Source organism: Leptodactylus fuscus, chromosome 2, assembly GCF_031893055.1.
Source record: "Leptodactylus fuscus isolate aLepFus1 chromosome 2, aLepFus1.hap2, whole genome shotgun sequence".
Lineage (NCBI taxonomy): Eukaryota > Metazoa > Chordata > Amphibia > Anura > Leptodactylidae > Leptodactylus > Leptodactylus fuscus.
The window spans coordinates 133,754,595-133,771,325 of NC_134266.1; the positions used below are offsets into that span (position 1 = coordinate 133,754,595).

General features: G+C 43.2%; 1 protein-coding gene across 2 annotated transcripts in view; it reads left to right on the forward strand.

The window, feature by feature from the left end:
- CSMD2 (CUB and Sushi multiple domains 2) overlaps window positions 1-16,731 on the forward strand; it is an 801,202-nt gene that overhangs the window by 581,431 nt on the left and 203,040 nt on the right. For both annotated transcript variants that reach the window (XM_075264669.1, XM_075264670.1), the window contains one exon: window positions 12,861-13,055. In XM_075264669.1, coding sequence (XP_075120770.1) covers window positions 12,861-13,055 — 195 coding nt within the window. The remainder of the gene's footprint in view (window positions 1-12,860; window positions 13,056-16,731) is intronic.

Genomic DNA, 16,731 nt, shown 5'->3' on the forward strand with positions numbered 1-16,731 from the left:
TCTCGTCATTGGTGGGCGGGGTCACATATGCAAAGCCAAGCGGCGAGATGCCGCCGGCCCTGCGTGCGCGCTCATAGACCGTCTAGTCTTGTGAAGGCTAGACTGGTGTATGAGCGTGCAAGCTTGGCTTTGCATATGTGACCCCGAGCGGAATAACAACATCGCTTCTGCCGCTGCTGGCTTCATGCAGGGCAGAAGCATAGCGATGTTGCTGGCTCACCTGTGCCGGCGTAGTCCCCAGCATCCGCCTCTCTATTACAGCGGATGCTGGGGAGTGTTAGACGCTGGCACAGGTGAAGCCAGCAACATCGCTATGCTTCTGCCCTGCATGAAGCAAGCAGAAGCGATGCTGCTATTCCGCTCCTCCGCCCCGCCCCGCCCCGCCCCGGAATAGCAGCATCGCTTCTGCTTGCTTCATGCAGGGCAGAAGCATAGCGATGTTGCTGGCTTCACCTGTGCCAGCGTCTAACAGTGTATCAGTGTATTGGCGGCCCCTTCCCCCAAAGAATAAACTACCCCCCTCCCCTCCAGGCTCGGTCCCGTGCACTTAGCCCCTCCTCCCTCCCCCCTGAGAGCAGGCTGACACATCACTTGACTCAGGAGCAGCTAGGTCAGGGCTGTGGACACAAAAAAATGAATAAAGTGATATAGTGCACAAACAAAGGAGTTTTGCTGAAGCAATGTATTTAGGAAAAGTCTTACATTCACATTTACAAGCATTATAGATAGGATCCTTGTGACGGGACAACCCCTTTAACAGTAAAACAGCTTTACAAGCAATTAGATGCGCTACAGAAAGTCAGACTGCAGCCTTGGTCTTAGTCACTTAAAGACACACTCCAGAAAAACCCTTTTTTCCATCCCTTCATCCTTCACCTGATTACCTGTCACAGTCCAGGCTACTTTCATGTATAATGCCCTCATATTCCTGGAGTCCAGCTTTTCCTCAGATCCTTATCAAACTCTTGGCATTTTTTCTTTGTGTTGCTATAAATCTTTTGATACATCAACACTGCATCACATGGATATCTCTAGACTTTACTATATCTCCTTGTTTCTTGCAGTATAATTATATTTCTCTATATTCTGTTAAAACAATATGAGGGAAATTTATCAATTCAACTAAACCAATGTTCTGGCATACAGGAATTATATTTGTTGCACAGTGTATGAAATGCTATACTTAATAAATCTGTCCCAATAAGTATATGGTTAGTGTGGCTGAGCTATGATCTCCTTCTCCATAGCTGTGTGACAGGAGTCTGTGTGGTACAGTCTATCATACAGACTGACTTTTTAGCTCCTGTCCTGTCTCAGGTCAGAGTGAGAGTCAGATGACCTAGGAGAGGAGAAGGAATCAGAAAGAAAACACTAAATAAGTAGAGATGAGCGAACACTAAAATGTTCGAGGTTCGAAATTCGATTCGAACAGCCGCTCACTGTTCGAGTGTTCGAATGGGTTTCGAACCCCATTATAGTCTATGGGGAACATAAACTCGTTAAGGGGGAAACCCAAATTCGTGTCTGGAGGGTCACCAAGTCCACTATGACACCCCAGGAAATGATAGCAACACCCTGGAATGACACTGGGACAGCAGGGGAAGCATGTCTGGGGGCATAAAAGTCACTTTATTTCATGGAAATCCCTGTCAGTTTGCGATTTTCGCAAGCTAACTTTTCCCCATAGAAATGCATTGGCCAGTGCTGATTGGCCAGAGTACGGAACTCGACCAATCAGCGCTGGCTCTGCTGGAGGAGGCGGAGTCTAAGATAGCTCCACACCAGTCTCCATTCAGGTCCGACCTTAGACTCCGCCTCCTCCGGCAGAGCCAGCGCTGATTGGCCGAAGGCTGGCCAATGCATTCCTATGCGAATGCAGACTTAGCAGTGCTGAGTCAGTTTTGCTCAACTACACATCTGATGCACACTCGGCACTGCTACATCAGATGTAGCAATCTGATGTAGCAGAGCCGAGGGTGCACTAGAACCCCTGTGCAAACTCAGTTCACGCTAATAGAATGCATTGGCCAGCGCTGATTGGCCAATGCATTCTATTAGCCCGATGAAGTAGAGCTGAATGTGTGTGCTAAGCACACACATTCAGCACTGCTTCATCAAGCCAATACAATGCATTAGCCAGTGCTGATTGGCCAGAGTACGGAATTCGGCCAATCAGCGCTGGCCAATGCATTCTATTAGCCCGATGAAGTAGAGCTGAATGTGTGTGCTAAGCACACACATTCAGCACTGCTTCATCAAGCCAATACAATGCATTAGCCAGTGCTGATTGGCCAGAGTACGGAATTCGGCCAATCAGCGCTGGCCAATGCATTCTATTAGCCCGATGAAGTAGAGCTGAATGTGTGTGCTAAGCACACACATTCAGCACTGCTTCATCAAGCCAATACAATGCATTAGCCAGTGCTGATTGGCCAGAGTACGGAATTCGGCCAATCAGCGCTGGCTCTGCTGGAGGAGGCGGAGTCTAAGATCGCTCCACACCAGTCTCCATTCAGGTCCGACCTTAGACTCCGCCTCCTCCGGCAGAGCCAGCGCTGATTGGCCGAAGGCTGGCCAATGCATTCCTATGCGAATGCAGACTTAGCAGTGCTGAGTCAGTTTTGCTCAACTACACATCTGATGCACACTCGGCACTGCTACATCAGATGTAGCAATCTGATGTAGCAGAGCCGAGGGTGCACTAGAACCCCTGTGCAAACTCAGTTCACACTAATAGAATGCATTGGCCAGCGCTGATTGGCCAATGCATTCTATTAGCCCGATGAAGTAGAGCTGAATGTGTGTGCTAAGCACACACATTCAGCACTGCTTCATCAAGCCAATACAATGCATTAGCCAGTGCTGATTGGCCAGAGTACGGAATTCGGCCAATCAGCGCTGGCTCTGCTGGAGGAGGCGGAGTCTAAGGTCGGACCTGAATGGAGACTGGTGTGGAGCGATCTTAGACTCCGCCTCCTCCAGCAGAGCCAGCGCTGATTGGCCGAATTCCGTACTCTGGCCAATCAGCACTGGCTAATGCATTGTATTGGCGTGATGAAGCAGTGCTGAATGTGTGTGCTTAGCACACACATTCAGCTCTACTTCATCGGGCTAATAGAATGCATTGGCCAGCGCTGATTGGCCGAATTCCGTACTCTGGCCAATCAGTGCTGGCCAATGCATTCTATTAGCTTGATGAAGCAGAGTGTGCACAAGGGTTCAAGCGCACCCTCGGCTCTGATGTAGCAGAGCCGAGGCTGCACAAGGGTTCAAGCGCACCCTCGGCTCTGATGTAGGAGAGCCGAGGGTGCACTTGAACCCTTGTGCAGCCTCGGCTCTGCTACATCAGAGCCGAGGGTGCGCTTGAACCCTTGTGCACACTCTGCTTCATCAAGCTAATAGAATGCATTGGCCAGCGCTGATTGGCCAATGTATTCTATTAGCCTGATGAAGTAGAGCTGAATGTGTGTGCTAAGCACACACATTCAGCTCTACTTCATCGGGCTAATAGAATGCATTGGCCAGCGCTGATTGGCCAGAGTACGGAACTCGACCAATCAGCGCTGGCTCTGCTGGAGGAGGCGGAGTCTAAGATCGCTCCACACCAGTCTCCATTCAGGTCCGACCTTAGACTCCGCCTCCTCCAGCAGAGCCAGCGCTGATTGGCCGAATTCCGTACTCTGGCCAATCAGCACTGGCTAATGCATTGTATTGGCTTGATGAAGCAGTGCTGAATGTGTGTGCTTAGCACACACATTCAGCTCTACTTCATCGGGCTAATAGAATGCATTGGCCAATCAGCGCTGGCCAATGCATTCTATTAGTGTGAACTGAGTTTGCACAGGGGTTCTAGTGCACCCTCGGCTCTGCTACATCAGATTGCTACATCTGATGTAGCAGTGCCGAGTGTGCATCAGATGTGTAGTTGAGCAAAACTGACTCAGCACTGCTAAGTCTCTGCATTCGCATAGGAATGCATTGGCCAGCCTTCGGCCAATCAGCGCTGGCTCTGCCGGAGGAGGCGGAGTCTAAGGTCGGACCTGAATGGAGACTGGTGTGGAGCGATCTTAGACTCCGCCTCCTCCAGCAGAGCCAGCGCTGATTGGTCGAGTTCCGTACTCTGGCCAATCAGCGCTGGCCAATGCATTCTATTAGCCCGATGAAGTAGAGCTGAATGTGTGTGCTTAGCACACACATTCAGCTCTACTTCATCAGGCTAATAGAATACATTGGCCAATCAGCGCTGGCCAATGCATTCTATTAGCTTGATGAAGCAGAGTGTGCACAAGGGTTCAAGCGCACCCTCGGCTCTGATGTAGCAGAGCTGAGGGTGCACAAGGGTTCAAGTGCACCCTCGGCTCTCCTACATCAGAGCCGAGGGTGCGCTTGAACCCTTGTGCAGCCTCGGCTCTGCTACATCAGAGCCGAGGGTGCGCTTGAACCCTTGTGCACACTCTGCTTCATCAAGCTAATAGAATGCATTGGCCAGCGCTGATTGGCCAGAGTACGGAATTCGGCCAATCAGCGCTGGCCAATGCATCCCTATGGGAAAAAGTTTATCTCACAAAAATCACAATTACACACCCGATAGAGCCCCAAAAAGTTATTTTTAATAACATTCCCCCCTAAATAAAGGTTATCCCTAGCTATCCCTGCCTGTACAGCTATCCCTGTCTCATAGTCACAAAGTTCACATTCTCATATGACCCGGATTTGAAATCCACTATTCGTCTAAAATGGAGGTCACCTGATTTCGGCAGCCAATGACTTTTTCCAATTTTTTTCAATGCCCCCAGTGTCGTAGTTCCTGTCCCACCTCCCCTGCGCTGTTATTGGTGCAAAAAAGGCGCCAGGGAAGGTGGGAGGGGAATCGAATTTTGGCGCACTTTACCACGTGGTGTTCGATTCGATTCGAACATGGCGAACACCCTGATATCCGATCGAACATGTGTTCGATAGAACACTGTTCGCTCATCTCTATAAATAAGGTAATAATATTAGCTGAATCATAAATATTGAGGCAATAGGTACATAATGAATGGAAAAAAAAACTGGAGTGCTTCTTTAAATGAAGCTAAGGTCAACTTCACAAAGTCGGTATTTGTTAATATTTTGCTTTGGTATTTGCAAGGTTTGCTTCCAGAACATGGAGGTACAAATCTTTCCATTGTACTTTCCATTTTAGTCTTCACTCCTGGTTTTGTCTCACAAACACCAATGCAAAACAATGACAGAATATTGACCATATTATTTTAGAGGGGCTCTATCAGCAAAATCATGCTGATAGAGCCCCACATATGCGTGAATAGCCTTTAAAAAGGCTATTCAGGCACCGTAAATGTTATATTAAACCCCGGTCCCATTTTTAAATAAAAGCATAAAAACATATATGCAAATCTTACCGAACGTGCATCGGGGGCAGTGATGCACGATGCCGTGTCATCTTCGGGCATGCCTACCTCTTCTTTCTTCTTGGAGCGACGCCCTCTGGTCCAGTCTCTTCTGCCGTCTTCCTATTGGTCTTCTTCCAGCTTGAGGTCTTCAAATCCCGCGCCCGCGTAGTAGCGCTTCCCTCCGGAGCGCTACTGCGCAGGCTCACTCGCCATTTTACTTAATGGCAGTTCGCGAGTGTGCAGTACGCTCGTGTAGTTCTACGGGGACTGGCAAGTGAGCCTGCACAGTAGTGCTCTGATGGGAAGCGCCGAACACACAGTATATTTCTCTTCCAGTCACCCTAACATGAGACGCCCCACATTATAATATCCCCTTAAGTTGCCCTCACAATATATGTCCCCATCCACATTTTATTATCACTTTCCATCTGCTCCCACAGTATAATGCCCCCCTTCCAGCTCTCTCCACAGCTTAATATCTCACTACAGCTACCCCCAAAGTTTAATGTCTCCCTCTGGTGATCCACACAGTCACACAGTTTAATGTCCTCCTACAATTGCCCCCAGTTTAAAGGCCCACTCCAGCTACCCCCACAGTATAATGTCCCCCTCTGGTTGCACCAATGTGTTTATGTCCCCCTCCACTACCCCGACAGTTTAATGTCCCCCTCAAGTTGCCACCACAATATTATGCTTCCCTTTGGTTGCAACCACAGTATTATGTCCCTGTCTTGGTACTAAACAAACATTTAAAAAAAAACAAATACTCACCTTGCCCCATTCCCTTGCTGTTCTGTTGTCCGTGTTTGACTTCAAGGAGCTGCAGGCATGATGTAAGTGACATCACTACAATGTGCCTACTACTCCTGGAGCAGAGACAGGGGCAGCATGGTGAAGAATACCAGCTTTGCCAGTGGGGCAGTGAGAAAGGACCTGGAATCTGGGACTGTCCTGCTGAATCCAAGATGGTTGGGAGGTATGCCAGTATCAATATAAAAATGTGATATCAGAGCTGCTGAAAGAGTGTAAATATGGTTATAATAATAATAATAATAATACATTTTATTTATATAGCGCCAACATATTCCGCAGCGCTGTACAATTTATAGGGTTCAGATACAGACATACATAACAAAGAACGTCATTTCACACAATGGGACTGAGGGCCCTGCTCAAAAGAGCTTACAATCTATGAGGTAGAGAGGGTGACACAAGAGGTAGCAGGGGCGGCATTGCTTATACAGTGTTCAGACAATTTTGTGCATTAGGAATTGTGATAGGCTTGTCTGAAAAGATGCGTCTTTAGTTTGCGTTTGAAACTGTAGAAGTTGGGAGTTAATCTGATTGTCCGGGGTAGAGCATTCCAGAGAAGTGGTGCAGCTCGGGAGAAGTCTTGTATACGAGCATGGGAGGTTCTGATAATAGAGGATGTAAGTGTTAGGTCATTGAGTGAGCGGAGAGCACGGGTTGGGCGGTAGACAGAGATGAGGGAAGAAATGTAGGGAGGTGCGGCATTATGGAGAGCCTTGTGGATGAGAGTAATAACTTTATATTTTATTCTATAATGAATAGGCAGCCAATGTAGCGACTGGCACAGACCGGAGGCATCGCTGTAGCGTCTAGCCTGATAGATGAGCCTGGCCGCTGCATTCAGAATAGATTGTAGAGGAGAGAGTTTAGTGAGGGGAAGACCGATTAGTAAGGAATTACAGTAGTCAAGGCGAGAATGAATCAGAGAGACAATAAGTGTCTTTAGTGTATCTCTGGTAAGGAAAGGGCGTATTCTGGAGATGTTTTTGAGGTGGAGGTGACATGAACGTGCGAGTGATTCAATATGAGGGGTGAAGGAAAGGTCTGCGTCAAATATGACCCCAAGGCAGCGGGCATGCTGCCTAGGAGTTATAGTAAGGCCTGAGACTGCAATGGATATATCAGGGACAGATCTGTTAGATGGTGGAAACAGTAGTAGTTCAGTCTTAGAGAGATTTAGTTTCAGATAGAGCGAGGACATGATATTAGAGACAGCAGAGAGACAGTCACTGGTGTTCTGAATGAGTGCAGGGGTGATGTCACGGGAAGATGTGTATAATTGGGTGTCATCAGCATAAAGATGGTACCTGAAGCCAAATCTGGCGATGGTTTGTCCAATGGGGGCTGTGTAGAGAGAAAAGAGCAGGGGGCCGAGGACCGAGCCCTGAGGAACCCCAACAGCAAGGGAAAGAGGGGAGGAAACAGAGCCCGCAAATGATACACTGAAAGTGCGGCCTGAGAGATAAGAGGAGAACCAGGAGAGCGCAGTGTCATTGAGGCCAACTGAGCGGAGCATAGTGAGGAGAAGTTGATGGTCAACAGTGTCAAAAGCTGCAGAGAGGTCCAGAAGAATAAGAAGAGAGAAGTCACCATTGGATTTAGCCTTTAGTAGATCATTAGAGACTTTTGTGAGAGCTGTTTCAGTAGAGTGCAGAGCGCGGAAACCAGATTGTAAGGGGTCAAGCAGAGAGTTAGCAGAGAGATAACGGATTAACCGAGAATAAACCAGGCGTTCCAAAAGTTTAGAGATGAAGGGGAGGTTAGAGACGGGTCGATAGTTAGCAGCACAGGATGGGTCCAGGGAGGGTTTTTTCAGTAGCGGGATTATAACAGCATGCTTGAAGGAGGATGGGAAGATTCCAGAAGAGAGAGAGAGGTTAAATATTTTAGTAAGGTAAGTAGTGACAGCAGGGGACAGAGATTGGAGAAGGTGTGAGGGGAAGGGGTCACTACTGCAGGTTGTGGGGCGAGATGAAGAAAGTAGCTATAGAAAGTAGTTATAGAACCAAACTCAATCAAATATATAGGAAAGTGTTAGTGCAAATATAGGATGGCAGTGTTTTTTATTATGATTTTGCTGTGTTTTTCTCTGTGATCTTTCTTCCCTCGTTAAATATATAGTTCACAGCACTCTACCATGCTTATTTGCGGGTGGTATTCTATCCACAATAGATCTGTGAAAAAAAGATCAACCTTTCTTTCCATTTCTTATACTTACTATGTCTGTGGGTCTGTGAAAAATGAATAACACATGGATGCCAACTGTTTTTTTTTTTTCAAAGGCCCCTAGACTTGTATTCATGTGATGCAATCATGATGCATCTGCTTCAGTGAAAAAAACAAACCTGCTTCCTTTTCCTTGCTCAAAACAGATCACATTCATTTCAATGGGTCGTTACGGACGTATAATGCGCATAATTTTGCAGCCGCAAAATTACACGCATAAAATTACGTGGGTTATATGCCCGTAACGACTAGAGATGAGCGAGTAGTATTCGATCGAGTAGGTATTCGAAATACTCGTACTTGATCGGGTACCTATCGGGTACCTCGCTATTCGAATGGAAAAGTTTGATGCAGAACCAGCACTGATTGGCCGAATGCTATACAGTCGGCCAATCAACGCTGGTTCTTCTCCGACCTTTAGAAGTCTTCTCCGTGCAGCTTCCCCGCGGCGTCTTCCGGCTCTGAATTCACTCTGCCAGGCATCGGGCCTGGGCAGAGCCGACTGCGCATGCCGCGGTACAAGAAAATGGCCGCTTTGACTGTAAGCAGCCATTTTCTTGTAGTGCGGGTATGTGCAGTCGGCTCTGCCCAGGCCCGATGCCTGGCAGAGTGAATTTAGAGCCGGAAGACGCTGCGGGGATGCTGCACGGAGAAGACTTCTCGGAGGATCCAGCCCGACCCTCACTCGTGGACTTGGTAAGTGTAATTTGATCGAATGTTGCCTACCCCTGAAACGAGCATTTTCCCCCCATAGACTATAATAGGATTCGATATTCTATTCGAGTAGTCGAATATTGAGTGGCTACTCGAAACGAATATCGAACATTTTACTGTTTGCTCATGTGTAGTGACGACCCATTGAAATGAATGCGATCTGTTTTGAGCGCTCACATTCTGACACATGTATACGTGTCAAAATGCGCGCCCGTTAACTCTGTGTGAACTGGCCCTTACTATGAATTTCACATGAATGATAATTCACATTAAATTGAAAACCTCGGGTGTACTGGTTGTTAGCATGGAGGTGAGATGCATAGTAACATTATTGCAATAAAAAACACTTGCAACTGTTCTGGAAAAAATAATGTTGTGTAAACCCACCCTCATAACTGTGTGGCACAACCTTATAGCACCATTGACATGTAATTGGTCTTAAATGAAAAATTAGGATTTATGTTGGCTGATTATTTGCAATTTATTATCAAGCATGTTGTTTTCTTACCTTTTAATATCATGTTGTGTATGGGTTCAAAATTATGTGCTGATTCATTTCTTAATATATGTTTAGTGTTTGTAGCCCAATTTTACCTAAAGCACAGAGAGCCAATGTCATATACTCTTAATAATATTACAGTATCCAGCAGACACCTTCTAGTGGTGGCCATGGATAGGAAAGGTCAGTATCAACAAAGTGGAATGTTTTAAACATAAATAAAGAAATAAATCAGCACAAAATTTTGTATATTTTTGTGTTAAAAAGGTGTTTAAGAATGAAAATGCCCATTTAAAGTGTAAATTTAAATTCAGGTGCCATAAATAGCAGATTCATTATAAAGTTAGGGTATTTCTTATTTGCACAATAGAATGTACTGTTGGGAATTTTGATATCTCTTGAAGGGGATTCTATCATTAGAATCCCTTTTTGAACTAAGACCACTTCGGAAAATCTTTAAGAAAGGCTATTCTTCTCCTACATTTTTTATTCAGATCCGTGCTGACGCTCATTTTTTTGCTGTATGCAAATGAGTCTTTCTAAAGCACAGGGGGCATTCTCCTCTGCTCAAAAAGCAAAGGGGGCGTCCCCTGTCCTGTCTTAAAACTCTCCACCGACACCGCTGTCTTCTTCTCCTGACCGCCTCTTTGCCATGTCATCAGCAGAAAGAGCCGACTGCGCGTGTCCGTTCGGCTATTTTCCTGTGGCCTCTTACACGAGCGTCCATTCAGCCATAGGAAAAGGGCCGAACTGACATGAGCTGAAGACGTGGCCGATGGCACGGCAAAGAGGCGGTCGGGAGAAGAAGACATAAGCATCGCTGGAGAGTCGTTGGACAGCACAGGGGACTCCCCCTGTGCTTTTTGAGCAAAGGAGAACGCCCCCTGTGCTTTATGAAGATTCATTTGCATACGGCGAAAAAAGTAAATAAGACTGGAATGGTGGTGCAGGTCAGAATAATAAAGGTAGGAGAAGAATATTTCTTTCTTAAGACTATTCTGACGTGGTCTTAGTTCAAAATGGGATTCTAGTTATTAGAATCCCTTTAACATTCAGATAATAGTAGAATATTATATAGAAGCTATAAATTCAGTTAAAGAGGACCTTTCATGTTCGCTAACATGTGCCATGTTACTTAACCAAATGTCAGCTTTGCAGATACTGCATGTACCTCAGTGCAAGAGATAACAGTGCCATTAGTTTTGGTACTAATATCACTTCTCTCTCAGTGGCGCTGACCTCACATCTCGGATCTCAGTGTCATTGTCAAGTCTATAAATGTATTGCCAATGGTAAGTTCCTCACCACCCAGTAATGACGTTGAACTGTGAGGCCAGTCTCACTGATAGTGCAGGGATATCACTACTGAAGCTGACAGCACCAATATCCCTGCAACAGGTGAAGATATCAGCAAAAGCTTTGCAGCAGTATGTAACATGGTACATGTTAGAGGACATGAAAGGTCTTCTTTAGGGTGGAGTGAATCTGCATAATTCCATACATACATTGCAAAAAATAAACCGGAACAGAAATTTTTGCAAAGCGTAGCATGTCAATTGTAAAGCTGGCAGCTTCTGTATAGCTGTAATGGAAGCAGAAAGTTCACCGAGGACAACTCAGGATTTTCTGTAAAAAGTACTGGAAGAAAAACCATGATGCTTTTTTCTCCGCAATTTCCCTGCACTTTTAGGCTGCAGCCTACTGCATTGGGCCTTAGTCAAAATGTACTTTTATAGTTGTTTTACAGTTGTTATAGTTATAAGTTGTCTCGTCTTAGTCAGTGACCAAACATATATTGTCAATAATATAATATATTGACATATACATATTATGTATTAATTAATTCTTTCATTTTTGTAATTTATGAGCAATGGGCCTGATTTATGGTGGCTACAGTTGGAATTTTTGCATAAAAATTTGTGACTTTTTGAGTTTTATGTCCCACACACAACATTTCTTAACGGGGGTGTCACCATAAGCCCCATCATATTTATTATCATTTGCACCAGTTTTTGGTGTAAGTAATGTAGAAGTAGTTGGCATAGATCTCTATTTAGGCGCACAAACCGTAAAGGACGCGCTTAATATATAATGAGGTGTGTACCTTGTTATAATTTAGGTGCAAGCTCTGGCTGGGCAAGGATTATAACATTTCACATACAGTATTCAGGTACATGGGTAAAGGGGGCAACAACGGTTGGCGGCCAGGGTGCTAAGTAGCAGTGGGGACACTAGCGAGTCACTTTGCCTTGATCAGAGTATTTAAATACAGGGTCAGAATAGAAAACTGAACCTCTGTCCTAGGTGAAAGAAAGTTTAGCTCTTCAGTTTCGCTGTGTGTGGTATGTCTTCCTTTTATATAATGAACTACAGTATATAGCTACTCATCATTGAATGCAAATCACTGCAACATAGTATGTCTTTGTGTGGACATCTGCATTGCAGCTTCCTATGCCAACTCTGGCCACAGATTGTATTTTCACATTATTGTTACAGCCACAGTGGCTGGTGCCGAACAGAATTTTCTAGGTACAGTATGTTACTTCCATCAGAGATAATGTGGAAGCAGCAAAGCCTCTGTAAGAATCTGGCATGTAGTATGTGACCTTGTTTTTGTATGTGTACAGCAGCCAGCCCTGGCAGCTGGATCATTCTTGGTGACTTAGTCCTGCTTTCTTTTTTTTCGTCTCTTCATGCTTGCTTTGCTTAAACGAAAGCCAATAAAGAGGAGTTAATATTTAGAATTGCTAAGAATTATTTATTCATAACTGTATAGCCATATCCATCATATGCATGAAAAGAAATTGTGTTAACCCTGCATTAAATAAAGATAGAGGTGGGCAAATAAAATCCCCCATTAATTAAGAGCTGCGTTTATCTAGATGTTCCATTATGGAGTGGGATTCATAAAACTGTTCCCAGCCATAAATTGATGATAATCTAAATGACCTACTTGATGGATAGTAAATAGTGTAGATTATTTATCATCTCCGATGGTTTATCTAATTTCCTCCCTGTTCTGTGCCTGTTATATAGTAGTTTACACTCATTTATATCAGCAGTTCATATCTGGTGAGGTTTGGCACAATAAGTAACACAGTCACTTTCTATTGTTAACATGGGAACATCAATTGATCTTAACCAGTGGAGCAGAACTAATAAACATTGGCTCAGTCCATAGCACAACCTCCTTAACTTTTGCTTGCCTCCTTATCCAGCTTTCAGACACAATGAATGTCCTGATCCTGGAGTTCCGGTGAATGGAAAGAGGTTTGGAGAGAGCTTGCAGCTAGGGAGCTCAGTGTCCTTCCTATGTGACGACGGCTTTATCCGGACACATGGCTCGGAAACCATCACCTGTATCTTAAAAGAAGGAAATGTTGTCTGGAACAGTGCGGTACTTAGATGTGAAGGTAATATATCACTATTATTTGGAGGAAATCTATCAGTATGTCAAAATCTGCTCCATTATTTCTGGACCCCAAATGTCATCCAACATACCCCATTGTCTATACAGGGTTAGTTGAGGTTCCTTTGTGGTGTCCACCATTTTACTGCATGCTACGCTACGGCTGTTGAAATTTTCAATAACAGACATGTGATTGCTACCCAAGATACATATATTCACTTCAATGCTCTTCTTTACCATACGATATGATCAAGGTGAAGTGCTGGGACTACATATTACAATTACCTCTCTAGATTATTCATATTTTCTCTATACCTATCTGTGGCAATATGTCTTGTAAAATACACAGAATTATGCTTCAGAACCAAGTCATGGCCATTAGAACTACATTTCTGAAAAAGAAGATCTTTTATTTGCAGTTAAAAGCCATCCTTTTCAGAATCATCTTGGTAAATATTCATAGATATTTGCATTTGTTTGAATTAGTGATAGTTTGATGCAGTGGAATAAAAATATGTAATTAGTATTCTATTAATATTTCTTAATTATTTACTCTGTGTGTCTGCAATGAAGTTAGGAAGATTCATTGGTACTTTTTATGGGTGTTCTCCAGCTTTAGGATATGAGTAGCTTATACCGTACTTAGAATATGTCAGTTCCCCCCCACCCCCCCACCCCTGCCAGTCATCTGATCTAAGACGCCATGGCAGACCAGCAAGTGCCACATTCATTCATTGATACCAGGCATGGTTTTGCAGCCTAGTCCTATTATCCTAAATAGGACTTAATTGCTTAATCTACAATACCATGTGCAACTGCAACTATGGTGTGATGCCTAGAAAAAAATAAAGGAAGGTGGCAGAAGCTTTCACATTCATAGAGATGAAGAACCCCCATGTTTCTTAAAAAGTGGGACATGGCAGGAACAAAACACCTGCATAATTTAAGGACAATACAGGATTGCTACCCTCAATGTAGATGCGTGATGATGAAAGGGTTAAGCTGAAATAACAAGACATCTAAATACATAAAATAATTATGCTATTTAATTTGTATCTAGCAGAACAGTGTTTATAGAGAAATCCATAATTCATTTCCTGCTGAAGAACTGATGTGCCTTGAAGATAAATTCCAGAAAAATAATAACATCCAATACAGAAATTGTGTCCAGCAGTAATTATTTCTGTTAGAAGCGAGCTGTATGTCAGAACTGGTCCATAGCACCAAACAGTAGGGTGAACTAACCAAAACATGGATCTCATGTCGTTTCCATAGAATTCCAAATTTCAATATAGTGACTTTTACCATAGTCACGCAGTTTTTGCAAGCTGGAAAAATCTGCTTCAGGAATTAGGAAACTTTTTTTGACGCAGTTTTTTACATGATGAGTTTTTTGGAGCATTTTTTGAGGAGTTTTTAGTTTTTGGTGTTGTTTTGCTCCAGCATACTGTATGGACCTAGAAACTTCTCTTTAAAAAAAACACTAGCATTTTTTGCAAAAACCGTGTCAAAAAAACCCCCGTTCCACCTCCCTTTCACTTCAATGTTTTGTGTTTTTTTGTAATGTAGATTGAACCCCACAATGTACATTTTTCCCTAACAGTATGTCTTTTTTTGGAATATGGGATGGAAATCCATGCAAACTCAGAGAGAACATACAAACTCCTTGCAGATGGTTTTTTGCCCTTGGCGGGATTTAAACACCAGGACTCCAGCGCTGCAAGGCTGCAGTGCTAACCACTGAGCCACCGTGTGGCCCCTCACTTCAATGGTTTTTTCCAGGCGGAATCTACCTGAAGATAGGTCATTTCGCTTTTTTTTTCTGCTAGCTAATGGATCAAATTTTTGAAAAATTTGCTCATCTCTATGACATGACCTCTCTGCTCCAGTATGCTGGTGATACTCCTTGCAAATCTCTTGATCAGCCCATAGCTGTTTGCAAATTGGTCTTACAGTATATGTAAGCCCAATGTGTGGTCCTTTAAAAGGAATTCCCATTGAAAAATTGGCTGAGAAAGTGATCTTTAGTTGGAAGTGGTGGTCACCATATAGATAGACTTCAACCATGCACTATAATGGGAAGAAAATTAGTCAGTGTCTCCCACAGACCAGCTTTGTGGATAGGAATTGGCTTCCCACACCTTATATTCTCATAGAAGATAAACTGCTGCCACTGGTGACAAGCTAATAAAGGTGTATGGCCACCTGATACCATTTAGTTCTATTGTTATCTTATATCTATTACTTCTTGGAATATGTATTACTCAATATTATAGGTTCTCACATATCCTTAATAAAATCAAATATACTGTGCGCAAAACTTCTGGTGAGCCACTCTCCAATACTTATGGAATTTATAGCTTCATGTGCCATAAATGATTGACACCAATACATTTGTCCTGCTGCGTCTAGAAAATTCAGTCAACTGGAAGAAATATATTTTTAAGAATATTTCACCTACTTATCTGCTCGAATATCTGGGTTTGGGAACAATAATACAATAGTTTCTTCTTATCTCTACAGAATTAATTTCATTATCTATCATAAAATTAAAGCTTGACGCATAATAAAGGGGTTAATATATTGCATTACAAACCATTCTTTATACATTTTAACATGAAATGAAACGTTCTGTCTATTGCGATGCCTCAAGGAAGAACAGTGCTGAGATGTCACACTGGAAATCTGTATTCCATTCAGATAATAAGAATCTAACAGTATGAGCAGGATTCTAATAACCTATTATCACTGACACATTATAGAGCTCTGCAATTATGACCCTGTACTAATTGGTACTTACACACACACCAATGAAGACTGACACTAGCTAACCTTATCATGGAGACCTGCTAGGCCATAACTGTCTCATAAAATGTGCCGACGGTTAACCCTTTCCTGTCTTTAATTTTGGTCTTTTGCCCTTCAGTTTAAATCTGGCTACTGTAAAACAAGAGGTCAGATGCGCCAAATTGTTTGCCTTTTAGTTGTAACCCTTTTTCAGGGTTTTTTCAAGGTCAGTATATATATATATCTATATATATATCTATATATATATCTATATATATATATATATATATATATATATATATATATATATCTTGGAGCTAAGGAATTGAGTGACCTTTAAGTCATTCTGGAAGTTACTTGCTAAAAAATTTGTGATTTCTTAACTACTGTTAATGATCAACTATGGTTTTCATAGTGAAAAAATGCACTCCACTAGGGTATAGGGTACCTATTAAATATGATATTATTTGGTAGTCATTATTTCCCCAGTATGTATAATTCAGCATATATCACCTTATTTATTTAGTTACTGATTTCAATCTGACATTTCACGGAATCCTTGTTTTCTTATGGGACATGTGATCTCATCCAGACTTCCTTCTGCTCTCTCCAAAAGTCACAAACTCAGTTCTTCTCTGATGAAACTGTATGGGTATGTTCACAGAGTTTTTTGCAGGCTGAAACAAATCTGCTTCAGGAATTAGGAAACATTTTTTGATGCAGTTTTTGATACGTTTTGTTTTCGTGGGGTTTTTTACTTGTTTTTTTTTTTACTTCAGCACACTGTATGGATCTGGAAACTTCAGTTGCTGCGTTTTTTTGAGCCAAAACTAGGAGTGGATTGAGCAGAAGTGAGATGTATAAGAACTTCTCATTTCTATTGTAATCACTTC